Source organism: Lactuca serriola, chromosome 7 (assembly GCF_051521515.1).
Source record: "Lactuca serriola cultivar US96UC23 chromosome 7, Lser_US96UC23_V15, whole genome shotgun sequence".
NCBI classification, from domain to species: domain Eukaryota; kingdom Viridiplantae; phylum Streptophyta; class Magnoliopsida; order Asterales; family Asteraceae; genus Lactuca; species Lactuca serriola.
The window spans coordinates 195003311-195020823 of record NC_136414.1 but is presented as its reverse complement, the minus strand read 5'-3'; the positions used below and the strand labels follow the sequence as shown (position 1 = coordinate 195020823).

At 34.0% G+C, this 17513-nt stretch overlaps 2 protein-coding genes and 1 long non-coding RNA gene across 3 annotated transcripts; 1 reads left to right on the top strand and 2 right to left on the bottom strand.

The window, feature by feature from the left end:
- Positions 1-1463: 1463 nt before the first annotated feature.
- On the bottom strand, positions 1464-3869 carry LOC145062289 (F-box/LRR-repeat protein At3g58900-like). The gene is made up of 3 exons (XM_079009913.1): positions 2925-3869; positions 2661-2813; positions 1464-1895 (listed from the first exon to the last, which is right to left on the bottom strand). Exons 1-3 carry the CDS (start codon positions 3843-3845, stop codon positions 1620-1622), a joined length of 1350 nt encoding a protein of 449 aa, XP_078866039.1. The 5' UTR covers positions 3846-3869; the 3' UTR covers positions 1464-1619.
- A 2759-nt stretch (positions 3870-6628) lies between these two features.
- On the top strand, positions 6629-9023 carry LOC145064752 (F-box/LRR-repeat protein At3g58900-like). The gene is made up of 4 exons (XM_079012127.1): positions 6629-6743; positions 7119-8170; positions 8262-8417; positions 8503-9023. Coding segments are annotated over exons 1-4 (1494 nt in total). The 5' UTR covers positions 6629-6742; the 3' UTR covers positions 8788-9023.
- A 2791-nt stretch (positions 9024-11814) lies between these two features.
- LOC145062257 (uncharacterized) lies at positions 11815-13619 on the bottom strand. The gene is made up of 3 exons (XR_013687497.1): positions 13195-13619; positions 12337-12391; positions 11815-11998 (listed from the first exon to the last, which is right to left on the bottom strand). It is a non-coding gene; the product is annotated as an uncharacterized LOC145062257 (long non-coding RNA).
- Between the last annotated feature and the right edge of the window lie 3894 nt (positions 13620-17513).

Below are 17513 nucleotides of genomic sequence, written 5' to 3'. Positions count from 1 at the left end.
CCATACAGAAGCATTCCAGACCATGCAATTGATCCAAAACATAGATCTAGCCTCCTACCACTCATCCATCACGTAAAGTGGCAAACTTTACGTGAATCCAAAGAGATCTATGCTTTATGCACATTAGGGCTAAGGTTTGGGACAAGACAGCTTCATCCAACACTCATCACAGGGACTTTCATGCATTCCAACTCTTATCCATTCCAGATCTGAGGTAGCAACCTCAGATCTAACCTCTAGACTTCAATATCACTCAAGATAAGCTTCCCTCAAACCCCAAAATGAAGAAACAATATAACAATAGCCTAAGAACGAGATATTACCTCAAAGGAACGCCCCAATCTGCAAGGAAACTCGAATCCAAGCAAAGCCCCTTGCTCCACACCTTCAAACTCCCAAACTTTCTTCAACAATTTCTTCTCCAAGCTCCAATCCACTCAACAATGGTGCTTCTCCGCGATTTAGGGTTTCTGGGACTCAAGGGGATGATAAAGAGGCTGGGGAAGAAACATAATGCTCTTTATATAGGGCTCAACCCCGAGAATTAGGGTTTTCTCTACTCAGCGCCTACTCGCCGAGTCCATCTCATTGACTCGCCGAGTCGGCTACTTAACACGCGACCAAGTCGCGACTCTACTCGTCGAGTCCATCCATGGACTCGCCGAGTCACTCTTTCCCAAATTACACTTTTAGCCCTTCAACTCTACTCTTGCTATTTCGGGATGTTACAAGATTGTTTAAGATGATGTCTATTATAATATATATTAAAGATTTTTATGGGCTAAAAGGCAATTTTCCAAATAACAATTAAAGAAGAAACTGATCACTTTATGTAAAATGGAAAATAAAAACTCAATCACTCTTAACTAAATTTGTTTTCTAATTTTTCTATTAAAGTCTAAATATGAAAACTCTACAATTTCCTTTTAAAAACTTTTATAAGAAAACCGAATACAGTTGAAAATAAAAACACAATCAATTTTAACTAAACGTGTTTTCTAACTTTATTTACTGAGTACAAAAAATCCACCATTTTTTCTAGAGAGAAATTAAATTGTCTTCTATCTTTTACGCCTATAAATATTCCTACCTATTAAAATTATGACATATGTCATGATTTTACATATTTTTAATTATCTCAATAAAAGTATATTTGAAATATGTCAAATAAAATTAAATTATGGAATGATGACACTTGTCATAATTTTAGTTGGTAGAAATATTTGTAGGCATAGAAGAACGGAATTTAATTTCTCTTCTCTAAAATATTTTTCCAAGAAAAGCAAAAACTATTTGCTACAAGCAAACGAGTCTTAATTAGTTCAAAATTATTTCCACTACTATATGAATTGTATACTTGTGTCTACCACATGCATACAAGAGAGGCTGTGTCATTTGACATAAGTAATTAAGTATACTTTGTGAACTTCATTTAAATATATCATCACAGAAAAAGTGCACTTACGACCCAAATGCAATGAAGTTATAAGCTAGAACAGTATCGACTCCAGACATAACATCAAGTGTAATTAACCTTAGATTCAATATACCGGAAATTAGCATCCAAAATCCTGAAATACTAAAAAAGGAATCGAGGTGGGTACGGGTTTCTTGAGGTTTCACGAGAACTTGATGACACAAGCAGGAGAGCTCTTTACAATCTTTTCCAATTCCTTCCTCGCATTTGTTTTCCTCTTCAGATCTCGTAGATAAGTCTCAGACCACCTAATATCCATCCTCTCCAATACACGCGCAGTCTTCAAAACATTTTTTAGTAAACATATTTCTGAATCATAACCATGAAAGTTCTTCATGGCCACTATCTTTAGGCAATTCGACATGCATATAGGTATTGATGACCAAATTAAATTGTTCTCACCAAGGTGCATGAGTCCCTGTACAACATTTATAGAAAACCATGTGTTGATGACCATAATATTTTATTTTATTATGCTGAACTTTTTTATTATTATTATTATTATTATTATTATTCTTATTATGGTGGACTCCACGGGCAACCTCCGGGCCCTAGACCCGACAATTTAATACATGACATGAGTCACGACCGACACCGATACAAACACAACACATGTTTTTCATGTATGGGTTTGGGGAATTCGGGTTTATTCGTGTCAACATGAATTTAAAAATTCGTGTTTTGTGTCAAACACATGTCAGACACGAATTACCCTAATAAGATATGAATAAAATATATGTGACACGCAATCCGTATAGCACACACGTAAACACGTATAGATAGTAGTTGGGAGCTTGTAATTTGGATTAAAATTGTTTTACTTGTTTTTTCGAGCTTAAATATAGTATACGTGGTTTTCGTGTAACATGGTTAAAAACGTATTGTATCCGTGCCTTGTCACGTGTTACACAAATTATTTGAGTGTCCTCTTTGTGTTTCATATCCGGACACGTTTTACAATTCTTGTCATGTAAAATTAGTGGCTGACATGTGACACGACACAAACATGAATTGCCAGGTCTACGGGGCCCTTTGTCCTTTGTCCATCTGGACCCCTCAATTAAACTAAGCGGAGAGTGAGCCTGAGTCACTCCCCTTTGGAGAATGACTTTGCAAGCCTTCCACCAATAGGCCATCAAGGTGATGGTTATGATGTTTCAATTTTGAGAATAGAGTAATTCACCTCAGAGAAACAAATAGATTGTAGAACTGGACAACAGGAAAGCAAACCCATCAGTACTCTAAATGTATGATTCATCCCGATTTCCGTAGTCAGCATTAAATCGGTCAAATTCGAGAACACGGGAAAACATATATTATCTGCAAATAAAAGAGACTTCGCATGGGAAAAAAACCACGCAAAACACAAAGTTAGTTTATCAAGGTTGGCACAAAGATTCGAGTTTCTATATATTCCATTTAATATGTAGATTAGATTGTAAATTACCTGCAAGGTAAGATTAGATAACCTCAAAGACACGACATATTGTAGTTGTTTAAGTAGATCAATAGCTCGGTTTGCAACTTTCTGTAGCCTCTCATTGTGAGTCGGAATATTAATGAATGATATGTCCAGAGATGATGTATCACTAAACATAATCCGGTTGGATAGATATCCGATATATTCAAAACAAATAAGATTTTCTGCACCAATCTTGATCTTACAGCCACTAAGATCATCGATTTCCCCAAACCGTGACAGATCACGTATGGTCAAGCTCTTTAAAGAGGAACTTGAAATTGTAATGTTCGATTTGAAGCTGTTATTGAATAATATCAATTTTTCAAGAACTGGGCAGCCTGAGAGAAACGTTTCTGTAAAATCATCATGCAGGAACTGAACATAGGACAATTGCAAGGCTTTCAGGCATGGAAAAGAAACATGTGATGGGAGTTGAATAGCACAATCCATTCTTATTTTAAGGCTAACCAATGATGTGTTATGAAACACAGACCGAGGAATCATAGATGGATCCTTTGCAAAGAGAGATAGATCAAGCTCCTGAACATTGTGCATGATTGCATGAGAAATCCATGAACGTATCTGAAATGCATCACGGAAAACACGACATGATAGACGAAACTTCTCCATCTTCGATGGATTGCATAAGCGTAGAACTCTTTCTACAAAGTTCACAAAGGAAGTCACATGAGGCCTACGCCAACCATCAACCTCTCTAGCACACAACAATGCATCATCAAAATCAATATTGGGAACAGAAACCCACAGGTTCTTCCATCTTGTAGATAATACAGATGTCTTTACAGCATCTTTTGTGGGCATAAAAGACAGGATCTGATCAAGAATACAATCAGGTAGATTGCTGAAATCAATATCATGTTGCTTGTGGCCTCTGTGTTCACTCATGGCCAGCCTCTTTGATTTCCCACACACAGCCTACATGCAAAAAGTCAAGTTTATTTAGCTTCCTTCAAAATCAAATAAACAGAAAACATTCAAGAAAAACAATTTAACCAGATCATCAAGGCTTTTCAGCATATCATCACTTAAACGGTCAAACTATATTTTAGGACTCAAAAATCGATATAAATTACTTTCTTAACGCGAATGAACAAACGAAGAGCAGTCTTTGATTTGTTCTAATTTATGGATGGCAATATTTATAAATCCTAGATACAATGGAATCGTATATATTGATCATCCTTATGGTAAATTGGTGCAGAAGGTGTATGACATACATAATACAAACCCTAGAATTATTGATCCGATAAAACTAATTGTTATGCTAAATAGCTTGATAGTTCTTTGATTACTTCTTTTATAATAACTGGAGAGACTAAATCGAAATAACCAAATAACATGAATGAACTCAGTGGCTTCATCATCATGTGATAAGTACGAAAAACAACATTCAGCTTAATATAAATAAAAGAGGAGGGGATGCATTTACTAAAGAATGCTTTTTTACTCAAATAAGATCTTCAAAATTGATCTTACTATTTATCAAAGAGAAATAGCTGACTTTGAGCGAATATTTGAGATTGTTGATGTACTGTAGATTAACGGAATCGTAGATGCTCTCGTTTGAGACTATTTATTGAAGAATGAGGAAGAGTTAAATTGCCATTGGCGTCGCCGCTAAAATCTTGAGAGTGTGATCGAGTTTGAGGGAGAAATCGGTCATATAATTGGAGTGGTATTATTTCCATCTTCTTTAATTATATATGTATATACACCCTTACAAGTTACAGATTTCGTCCCTTAATTCCTAAGGTTAATGCAAAACACCCCTTTATAGATCATAGATATATTTGATAACCCATTAATCTATTGTGTCATTTTGTTTTCTTGACTGTTAATCTCTGATAAAATAAACTTTTTATCCTTCGGAAGTTACACAAACCTATGGACCAAACCATAAGGATAGTTTTAAGAAGAATTTTAATAATTTTTTTTTTACAATTTTTAGTAAACATATTATTTAATATATATTCATTAAAATTTGGATCGGTCATGGATTCGTCTTCATCTTTTCATCCGCTTTTTTAGGTATTGGATGCATTAAAATGGCTTTTATTTTATACACGTCAAACTGTTATTATGATTGTTTTCAATAAATATACTCTTACGTCGTCCAACGTCATGGAAAATGCCAAATATATTATGTTCTTTTAATTTTTTCTTTTAAACTTTAAAAGCATAATATTATACATTATATTTATTACAAAAATTATAAAAAGATATACAAATATTTTTATTTATTAATTCTCTACAAACAAAGTATGATATTGATATATTTAAAATGTATATTTAAAACCATTAAACAATGTATATTTTGATTTAAATAATTTTGTTAATAAATAATAAAATACTGAGTTTGGTGGATTGTATTTGTTGTAGATATAAATGAAAGAAAACGTAATATGGTTATGATTGTTTTCAACAAACATAGTTTGACATCCAACGTCACAAGCGATTCGTAGATAGTATTTGTTGTAGATATAAATGAAAGAAAAAGTAATATGGTTATGATTGTTTTCAACAAACATAGTTTGACGCCCAACGTCACAAGCGATTTGTGGATAGTATTTGTTGTAGATATAAATGAAAGAAAACCTAATATGGTTATGATTGTTTTCAACAAACATAGTTTGACGCCCAACGTCACAAGCGATTCGTGGATAGTATTTGTTGTAGATATAAATGAAATAAAAAGTAATATGGTTATGATTGTTTTCAACAAACATAGTTTGACGCCCAACGTCACAAGCGATTGACTTGGAAAGTGCGACATGTATTATGTTCTTTTATTTTTTTTTCTTTTAAAATATAAAAACATAATATTATACATTATATTTACTACAAACACTATATAAAAATATACCAATACCTTTATTTATTAATTTTCTACAAACAAAATATAATATAGTACTGATATTGATATTTGAAATATATATTTAATGTATATTTTTGTTTAAATAATTTTGTTAATAAATAATAAAATATTATGTTTGGTGGATAGTATTTGTTGTATATATAAATGAAAGAAAAAAAAGTAATATTTCAATAGTTGGTTGGGTTGTGAATAAATTTAGTCAGTTCAAATTGCAACCAGTTCATATACTTACATATATTTTTTTTCTTTTTTATTTAGAGTACACACAACCGGATTGTAGGGGTGACAAATCAAGCCATTGTGTCGTGTTTTTTGTATGACACGACACGACACGACAACGAACCAATTAAAAAATGAACCAATTAAAAAACGACACGACACAACAAAAATAACATAAGATAACAATTAGTTTATTTAATTAATTTTTAATTATACATGACACGACAAAAAAAATGCTAAATCATATCAATTTCATCATGTCTAATTTTGAAAACGAACACGACACGACACGACATTGTGCTTTTTACACTTGACACGAACACGAATTGAAAATTCAGTTCTGTCTCAATTTCGTTTCATATCATATATTTTTGTCGTGTCGTGTCATCAATTGACAAACCTACTTGATTGTGATTTCTAACATGGTCTAAAGCAAAGGTCTTTTTTACCATATGAACTACCGTTGTAAAAAAAATTTCAAAAAGACCATATGTGGTCTCCTTTGTAAACTAGAAGGACGGTTTTTGTGACTTTGTCAAATTATTCTAAGAAATTGGGAGAGGGAAAGAAAGCCCGCCCCTTCTTTCCTTCCTTCCTTCGAACTCAACTCCCTCGCACTCTCAACACCCCGAGTTCCGGTAAAACTCTCGGCCATTCGTCGATAAAGAGTCACGAACGGAGGATCAAAAGTCAGCATCTCTCTCTCTCTCTCTCTCTCTCTCTATTCCTCTCCCTATGTCTTTATATGCAAGTCTCTGCTAATGTCTTACAGTATCAGTTATGAACATCTTATATGCAGAAACAAATCGTGTCCTCGTTTATTTATATGGAAGCTGAATTCTGTTTATCGTATTTCTCTTAACAATCAAGAGATATCGTTTTTTAGCATTCATGTCTAGGGTTTATGCGTATACTATGGTAGAGATGTCATTAGGGCACAGCTCAAAAAATACTCTTTGATGCGTGTGTCATATATCAGGATAAAGTTATATTATTTCTCGTGAATGCTTTTAGTTTAGTTGATTTTGAAGAAGCTAAAACATGACATTTTTGCCTTTACACAGTGATTAGGAAATCAAAGAGGCTAACCATGGGTGAACACAGAGGCGATGAGCAACATGAAATTGAACATATATGTGATATGGTCGATTATATCAGCAATCTACCTGACTGTATTGTTCACCATATCCTATCATTTATGCCAACCAAAGAAGTGGTAAAGACATCCATATTATCAACAAGATGGAAGAACCTCTGGGCTTCTGCCCCCACCATCGATTTTGATGATTTATTGTTTTGTTCTGTCTCCGACATCGATTATGATGATCTATTTGTTTGTGATAGAAAGGTTCATGATCGTCGTCAGCCTGATGTTACTTCCTTCATGAACTTTATAGAAAGAGTCCTCCGATTACGGGGTGTATCGAATATCATAAAGTTTCGTCTAACATGTGTTAGTAGCTATGAAGAATCTCAAATACAAAATTCTCAAATACATTCATGGATTTCTGATGCAATCATGCACAATGTTCAGGAGCTTGATCTGTCTCTCTTTCGAGAGGATCCATCTATGATTCCTTGGTCTATTCTTGATAGAACATCATTGGTTAGCCTGAAAATAAGATCAAATTATTATGTTACTGAACTCCCATCTTGCATTTCTTTTCCATGTCTGAAAACCCTGCACCTACTTTCTGTTGTGTTCCCGGATGATGATCATGCAGAAAAGCTTCTGTTAGGCTGTCCAGTTCTAGAGGAGTTGGTTTTATCACATAACTGGATGAACTTGAACAACATCGTCATTTCTAATTCCACCTTAAAGAGCTTGACCATAGAAGATATTCTACACTTTCAGGAGGATATTCTACACTTTCAGGAGCCATTGTATGATCCTACTAGTGTTTGTAAGATCAAAATCGATGCAGAAAATCTTACATATTTTGAATATATCGGATTTCTATCAAACGAGATTATCTTGAGTAATACATCGTCCCTGGTCAACGCACGCGTTTACATTCCTCCCGAGTGGAAAAAAGAAGTCACGGGTCGAGTTATTGGTCTGCTCAAACAACTACAATATGTTGTTTCTTTGAAGTTATGCAGGCGTACTTTGGAGGTAATTGGCAATCTAATTTTTACATCTTAAATGGAATATATAAAGAACTCACATCTTTGCACAACCCTCCCACACTGAATTTTGTGTGCAGTCTCTTGTATTTGCAGATAACAACCTGTTCCGTTTTCCGGTGTTTCCAAATCTGAGCCATTTAATATTGAGTATGAAAATTGGGAAGCATACATTTAGAGTATTGATGGATTTGCTTTCCTTCTGTCCAGTTCTACAATCTATTTGTTTCTCTGAGGTGAATTACTCAATTCTCAAAAAGCTAAAAACATCATCCCAACGATTATGATATTAACACAAGGTTTTCTAAAAATGGTGTATAGGGATTCATGCGCGACAGGTACCTTGGTATGAACTATTCAATTTGGTCATTGATACCTAAATGCATCTCCAATTGCCTCAAGACATTGACCTTCAAGAACTTTCATGCGGATAACTCAGAAATAGGTTTCCTCAAATGTGTTTTAAAGCATGCATGTGTTTTGGAGAGGATGGACGTCTGGTGGTCAAAGACTCCGCGACCAGATATAAAGAAGAGAATGGAGGCGAGGGTTGAAATAGAAACAATGAAAAGGAACTCTACAGCTTGTGTCATCAAGTTCTCATGACATCTGAAGAGAACCATGTGTACTTCCGTTTCCTTTTTAGTATTTACATATGTATGTTTCCTTTACATCACTTATGTTACATATTAGGCAAGTTTGTGAGGTTTTTCATTCCATCATGATCGTTTCAATGTGAGGTTTCATTGAGGTACTATGATTGGTGGAAGAATTTAGATAGGAAAGACTGCAGAAACTTTGATTCGGATCTTGAAAATGGATTTGATGTTATATTTGCCCCATCTTTTGTACTCTTATATTTTGAAAACCTAAACCTACTTGTGCTTGTCGAAATGATTGTGTGTGGTTGGTTATTATGTAAAGATGTTCGGTTAGAATGTTATGTTCTGTCATAGTATATAAATATCTTGATATACTGTATTTCTTACTGTTATTATTATTAGTATGCTAAATATCAATTCTCAATATTCTTTCATCCTACTTACTAATGTGCAAATACCCAAATCCTAGTATGTGACCATTAGTATTCAACAATTTGATTGCCCAATGGCCGCTTTCATAAATGTGATGAATGAATACGCTATCCAAAGACAATATCTTATTGATGGTAATTGCTCTGTTTTCCAGAGTTAAATAAAGGAAAACAAGGAGATAAAAGAAAGAGAGGGAAATGAAAACATAGACTGTATTTTCATATTCCAGAATACAAAAAAAATAATAATAAATAAATTAAAGGAAAGGAATGAAAATATGCAGTTAGTAATACAATTTTGTCTCTCTCAATATCCATTCACTTTGGTGGAAATGATAATGGTTCAGTATGATATTGTGTTTTCACACATCCCTAACGCCAAAAATGTTTTGAACCATCTGTTCTTGCTGCATCTATCGTCAGTGAGACGACGTCCGCCCGGCCAAAGACGAAAAATTTGTCGACGAGGGAGAGAGTGGGCGGTCTGGATGGGAAATAATTGGGGCAAAGGATAATTTTAAAAAAATATTACAGACAACATAGTCTTTTTATGTCGGTCAGGTACCAACCACACAACAAAAGCATATCATGAGGATTGTCCAAGTTAAAATAAAATTACAAACCAATAATACAAATTAACCAAACCACATAGATCTTTAGTGTAATCAACTCAAAGTTATATATATATATATATATATATATATATATATATATATATATATACACACACACTAGAAAAGTTTGAAGCTCGTGCTAAGCACGACCCACGGAGGGTACTTTAGGTATTTATTTTACTGTTATATAATGTGGATTGTGCTAATAACCAAAAAAGTAGAAGCACAATGCTATAAATTGGTGGGTTTTCAATATACCATACATGAAATACCATCTTCGACGTCTCTATTTATGGATTTAAACACTTGTTTTTTGGTTGCCCATTGATCTCTATTGCTATGTCCACTACTTCTTGATTGGGCATGACCTAAAAAATAAGCATGAATAGAAGGATTTGAGACTTTAAAAGTTTTTTTTTTACAACCTACAACCTTAAGAACATATACTTCGTGCAATAAAATAGTTAAGTGATTTGTTATATAATTGAAAAAAAAGTGATTCATTACTTCTATCTTGTCTTGTTAATGGATGTTGTGCTATGATAAGTTCAATACTCTAAGAACACCCTTCCCCCTTAATGTTTTTTTTTTGTGTGTGTGTGTGAATCAATTCATGTGTTTGACTTAAATGAAGCACAAATCCTGTCTTGCATCTCATTTTTATGCTTTGTTATTAATACTTATATACGATATTTGTGTAGACATAACTTTGATTCTTATTAAAGGTTTAATTTGAACTATCAAGTGTGTAGAAAGATAACCATGTCATACAAAAATATCAGATAAAACACCAACAATATATTGTTACCTTTTATTTTAATTGAACACTTTTGCTTCAATGTTTCCCCAATAAAACACACACACACACACATCGTTACTATTCAAGTATATGAAACTTAATTGTAGCCTGATCATATTCTTTATAATGAAAGATTAAGTTAATACGGAATGATTCATATGATAGGGTAAGCTCAAATAAGAAAAAAAAATAGATGATTACCTTGCAACAACATGTGCAGTGCATATCCACCTACAAATGAAGCACACCGTTCATAAGTAAACATATTGGTTAGCTATTGGCCATAGATAAACATTTTTCATCACCATATTTTTTCAATAGTAGTCCAGATGTAATATTAAAGATATCTTCCTAAAAGAAATGTAATAAAAAATCATATAAATAAACAAGACTAAATGGAAACCCCTTGCCCTACGGAAGTACCACACTATCCTATTAAACTCGAATAAAAACTATTAAACGTTGGAACAAAAAGTAATAGCTTAAAAAGTTTAATGTTTGATTTAAAATAAAGAAATAATTTACTGTTTTTGAACCAATAATCACCTTTGATCATTAATGCAGTAACAATATACTTCCAAAATGTTGTAGGGTTGTTCTTGACCTAATATCAACAAAATTCAATCACATTTGGGCTTTATTTGAAAGGAATATATAGGATCTGAAATGAAATGGTACAATTTGAATTGAGTATTTATTTGGTTGAAGACGGTATCATCTTCATAAATAGAAAGGAGCTTCATTACATTCCTTAACACTTTCCTCTGAGATTCAATAACAATAATTGTTTAGTTATGTTAAAATGATTCACCATCAATTTTACTAAAACAAAAGATGTATTATTGATAAAACAAACTAAAATATATTTGCAATCACTTTTGGGTCATCTAAAAGTCTAAGTGGATAAGCCAACTCCGTGCAATTTTGGAAAATTGTTAAAAATGTGAATGTCAAAAGTCAAAAACAACAATCTTTTGACATTTTTTTGTTATAGATGGCCTTTTCAATTTTGAAAAAGATGGGTTCTTTACAAGATTTAATAGAACAATCTCAATTCATGAAAAAATTGAACTCATTAACTAAATATGGGATTTTAACATCTGAATTCCTACATGACTCGTCAAGTAGCATATCTACAGTAATAGAAACATGATATACTTTTTAAGTAAAATGTGTAACACCGTAAATTTCATATAAAATTTTCATTTTAAATCGCACAATTCTCATAACACATTTCACAAAAAATCTCATTTATTTAATTTACAAATCGCAACTCCATAATTGTTTGATTAAAATCCAGGATCTTCAAAACATAACTCTTTCACTGTTGTGTACAATCAAGTCGGTGCCTTCCCGCGATCTTGAAAAAACCTGAAACACATAACACATAACACGGTAAGCACAAAGCTTAGTGAGTTCCCCAAAATACCACATACAACACTTTAGCCACGCGAGGTTATAACTCTGTAAGACCCTCCGGTTTATGTGTCTCAGTGGGACCCTCCAGTCCCACGGCTCGTTGGACCCTCTGGTCCGTTCTTAGTGAGGACCCTCCGGTCTCATAACTCGTTAGACCCTCCGGTTCGGTCTCAGTAACACATACATAACATATATATCACACAGACAAAATGTATAACTCAAGTAAGCACATAAGACCCTCTGGTCACACATAAGTACCACTCTAGGTAAAATATAGTGAGAAGACTCACCTCGCAAGCTAGCCAGTAACAGCCTCGTACTCGGAAATCCTGAACTAGCCTCCGCCTAACACATAGGATAACACCTCTAATTAATACTCTATTCATGCTCAAATACACCAAAGGATACTCTCTTTCTCTGTCTAACTCTTGAAGTGGATAAAAGACCATTTTACCCCTCCATGGTCTCCATTACTCATGATTGACCCAACCCTAAAGTTAACATAAGTCAAACTCGAGTCAACAGTCTGTGTTTGACCCGAATTGTCGAGTGCACTATTGCGACTCGTCGAGTCCCCTCGTTTCTTCAGAAGTCTCATGAAAGTCCAGCTCAACTTGGTGAGTTGACTCCCAACTCGTCGAGTTATCGCACGATCAAGCTCATCGGGACAAACCCTCACCGACTCGTCGAGTCAGGCCATGGACTCGGCGAGTCCCTTCGACCCTACTCGGCAAGTTGGACTCACAACTCGTCGAGTCACTCCATAAATTCCAAAATTTAAACACACAATAATATATATGAAAGTCCGGATGTTACAAAATGGCTACTTAATGTTCATATAACCAATATATCAATTTTCACTTACTTTAAAGATTGTTGATAGTGCAATAGCAACCTTCTTAAAAGTTTGGGTAATCTGTTTTTTTAAAAAGGGTGAAAACAAACTCATAAATTTCTTTATTTCTTCTAGGTTCTTGGCTTTACAACCTTTGACAGTATCTTAATTGTGACACATGAAAGAATGTAAAGAAGATTTAGGGCATAAAATGTTAATTGAAACCTGAAGGGGGAAGGAAAATCCAACTATTGTATTAACACTAACAAATACTAAAACTCAATATCAAATTAGAGTTCGTGAAGATACGTACATTTATCAAACATGGTGGCATCAGATGGAGCAATTGAATCCTTCCTCTTTGGTTTCGCATTCAAAACATTCACCACTGTGGATCGTTTCAGTGATAAAATCAAATGCTAATAATTAGGGATTATATGGGGGATGATGTACGTGAAAACCAAATAAAATTTTGAAGAATCCCAGAACATCAATCCACAATCGAAAGATATGAGTTGGTGGAATATTTGCGAAAGGAATTAGGGTTTTTTTTGGGTGGATGATATGGTCGGATTTCTTTCAAGGATAAAACGGGACGTGTTGTTGGAGGAAAAGGGAATCGATGGATACGTCGATGTGAAGAAGCGAGGCATTGAAGGAGTAGCGAACAAGAGACGGATTGAGTCGACATAATGAACAAATGATAAGTTGCGTCGATCACCGAGGGTGGGTTACGTGGTGGTGTTGTAACTGTGTGAATGTGATTTTAGCAACACTATATATATATATATTCAGACAATCATTTATTTTAACCGCAAAATGCTCCAGCGTACCGTGCCGACGGAGGTTGAGTAATATTCATATACGAATATAAATATATGTGTATTCATATATGAATACACCACCTTCCTCTCTACCAACAAACACCACCACCGCCACCATCTCCACAACCAACCACCACTAACAACCGCCACCTCCACCACCACCCATCGTCGCCATATTTATATATGAATAATCACTTCCGTTATACTTATTCATATACGAATATACGTATTCATATATTAATATACGTATTCATATATGAATATGATCTGTTCAGTCGGCCCGGTACGCTGGAACAATTAAGCGGCAAATTCGAAATGAGTGACCCATATTCATTTCCTTATTCTCAACATTTTTTTCTCAATTGAACCCTATCTCTATCTCTCACTATATATATATATATATATATATATATATATATATATATATATATATATATATATATATATATATACTATCTTATAAAAGAAATCATTCTATTTGTAAAAATAGATTGAATATAATAATAATATTTTTTTAAGACGTTGAAGTCTCTAAGCATAAAATACAACTAACTATTATTATAATAATATTAAATTTTTAAACACAACGTTTTTCATATAAATTCTACCTTTGAGTTTGAATACTAATGAATCCTAAAATGTAGGGAAATTTGACCTAACTTCCCTTATATATCGATGCATAAATTTTGACCCACCTTTTAATTTATTCATTAGGTGAATTGATTCCTAATATATCTGCAAAATTTATTGGATTTTGGCCGGCTTCCCCCTATATTGGATCTTTCAGCGTGAAACTACAAACTACTTTTCTCCATCTAAACAAAATTTCCCTTAAGCCTCCAGTCGCAACCGTAGATGACCACCACTTCCACCATTCCGTTGTCGTGCTACCATAGAAATCTTCTTTCCTTGCTAAGTGTTCGTATCCTCCTTCTAACAAACTGCCTCCCTCCAGATGCCATAAAGATACTGCGTTGTGACATCTCTAGCCCCCTGCATCACCACGCTCCGGACGATTCCCTTTCTCTCCCTTCATAGAAACCCTAATCGTTTGAAACCCACATCCGGAGGTTAATGGCCGATGATTTTCTGTACCAGCGCCACCTCAATTCGAAGGTTAAAGACCTAAAACCAAATCAATCTCTTAACACCCCTATCTGTCGCCTCTATTACTATCAGGAGACATTACCATCCACAACATCAACCATCATCAGAGATTGTTGCACGAACACCATTATACCACCAACAATATCTCCATCTAAACCACCACACCACCATCACCACCAATACAACTCTTCCCATCTCTGTATCGCTTAAAAACCATGACCAGAACCACCACTACTCACTAGGGATGAAAGTGGGTTCAAACCCAGACCAGATGGACCCGGACCCGGAAAACCCGGAACCGTTTAACGAGATTTTTTAGAACCGAAAACCGGATCGGTATATAAGAACCGGTTCTGGTTTGGTTCCGGGTACGGTACCGGGTAAAGTGGGTCTAGAACAGAAAAACCCGGAAATAGAAAAGTGAGTAAGGTGGAACCGGGTAAATTGGGTTTAGAACCGGAAAACCCGGATTTTATTATTATTATTATTATTATTATTATTATTATTATTTGTAATTACCTCAATCGCATAATCTTTCAACCGGTATAAAAAAATTAATAAACAAAAAATTACATTTAGGTTATTGACGACATTGATTTTTTTTAAAAAAAATAATGTGATATAATAAAGTTGGTTTAATATTACTGTGAAATATGAGCTTCTAGTTATGTGATTGTAATATATATTGTACGTTCATAGGAATGAGTTAATTGTAACATGATTAGAAGTTCTAATTTAAAAAAAATAGTTAGAATAATTAAACAACAAAATGAATATATAACCTTTTTGTAAAAAAAAAATAGTTAGAATAATTAAACAACAAAATGAATATATAACCTTTTTGTAAAAGATCCACTGTAAATAGGTTAAAAGCTTATTGAACTTTAACCCATTAAGCCAACAAAACAAGTTGATACTAAAAATAATAAAACTTTCGATTTCACTCTTTTTGATCAAATACACTATTATATAGTCAGATTCACTCAAATAAAACATCATAACATTACAAAAGTTATTACAATATAATGTATTTAAACGATTGTATAAGCCAATTTTTCAAAATTTCCTACAAATGACGAAATCACCCTTTTTAATTAAACCATTGTTTAACATATAAAACCAAACTTATAACCATTTATCTAATATTAATATTACATATAAATTATGGTTCTTACAAATAAAGTTCATCAAAGAGGGGAATGAGAGATAGGCTGAGATTTTGTTAGATGAATGTCATGCTTCATCTCTATGAGTTTTCCATTACTTCAATGTTTTTTTATTTTTTTATTTTATTTTTTATTTTTTATTTTTTATTATGAGAGCTCATATGCAAATTGAGATTATGATAAACAACCATCTCCAATCCTACATCCATTTTATTTAAATAAAAATGTATAAATAATATTTCATCTTTAATCGATACCATTTTTTATACAAATTTCTATACCAAAAATATATTCCTAGTATATTTATTTTTTAAAACTTATATATATTATGATAAAATACCCATCAACTTAGAAGCTTTTTTACATATTTATTTATATTTCCTATATAAAAACTTTATAAAACATACAAAAATCGGTTCCAGTCCATTAAACTCGGTTCCGGTTTTTTTACATATCCGGTTCCAAAAACCGGTTTGTTTTTTTTTACCCGGAATACCCGGACCCGATGGACCCGTACCCGAAATACCCGGAACTCGGATAAGACTAAATTTGGAACCCAATACTCGGACCGTTTAAACATTTTCCGGTTATATCGGTTCCGGTTCTGGTCCGATTCCGGTTCCGGTTCTGGTTTTTCGGTTTTATAACTCATCCCTACTACTCACCCTTCGTCTTCTCTTTTCGTCCCTATATAGTTCCCCCTAAACGCCATCGCCTCCATCAACCACCAATCACACTAGGGCTATGCATGGGTCGGTTTGGTTCGGTTTTGGAACCAAACCCAACCCAACCTATAAATGGTCGGTTTCTGGTTTTCAGAACCCAATACGATCGGTTTCTGATCGGTTCGGTTTCTTGGTTTCTAAGGTCGGTTTGGGCGGTTTTTCGGTTTCTTGGGTTCAACCCATACACTGACGGGTTCTGGGTTTAAACGCATGGGTTTTGGGTTCAAACCCATTTTCCAAAAATAAAGCAAGAAGTTAAATACTTCAAAAAACACCAAACTTAAGTTAAATACTTTAAGAAACATGAGTCTTATAACCAAATAGTGTATTATAAGTTACAACCAAAGCCCCAAATAGTCTATTACAACAAAAACACAATCAAGTATGGGTCGCTTTCTTGGGTTGGATGGATCGGTTTCTTAGGGCGGTTTGTCGGTTTTAAGTATTGGTCGGTTTCTTGGGTTGGATGGGTCGGTTTCTAGGTAAAAACCAAAACCGAACCCGAATTTTTGGTTTCTAGAAAATTCAAACCCTAACCGTCGGTTTTGCTTCGGTTTCGGTTTTTTTGGTTTCGGTTTCGTCTGTTTTAGTCGGTTTTTCGGTTTCTTGGTTTGGGTTTTTTCACCCCTAAATCACACCAACTCTCTCTTTCTCTTTGTGATTAGACACATTAATATCAAATTCTTTTCATGAATTTGGATCAGATAAAGGTGTTCTCGCCATTCCCTGATTTGGATCTCCCTATCTCACAGCCACATGTTTCCCGTAAAAAAAGCGACACAAAAAAAAGCGACACAGGTCAGTCCGCCA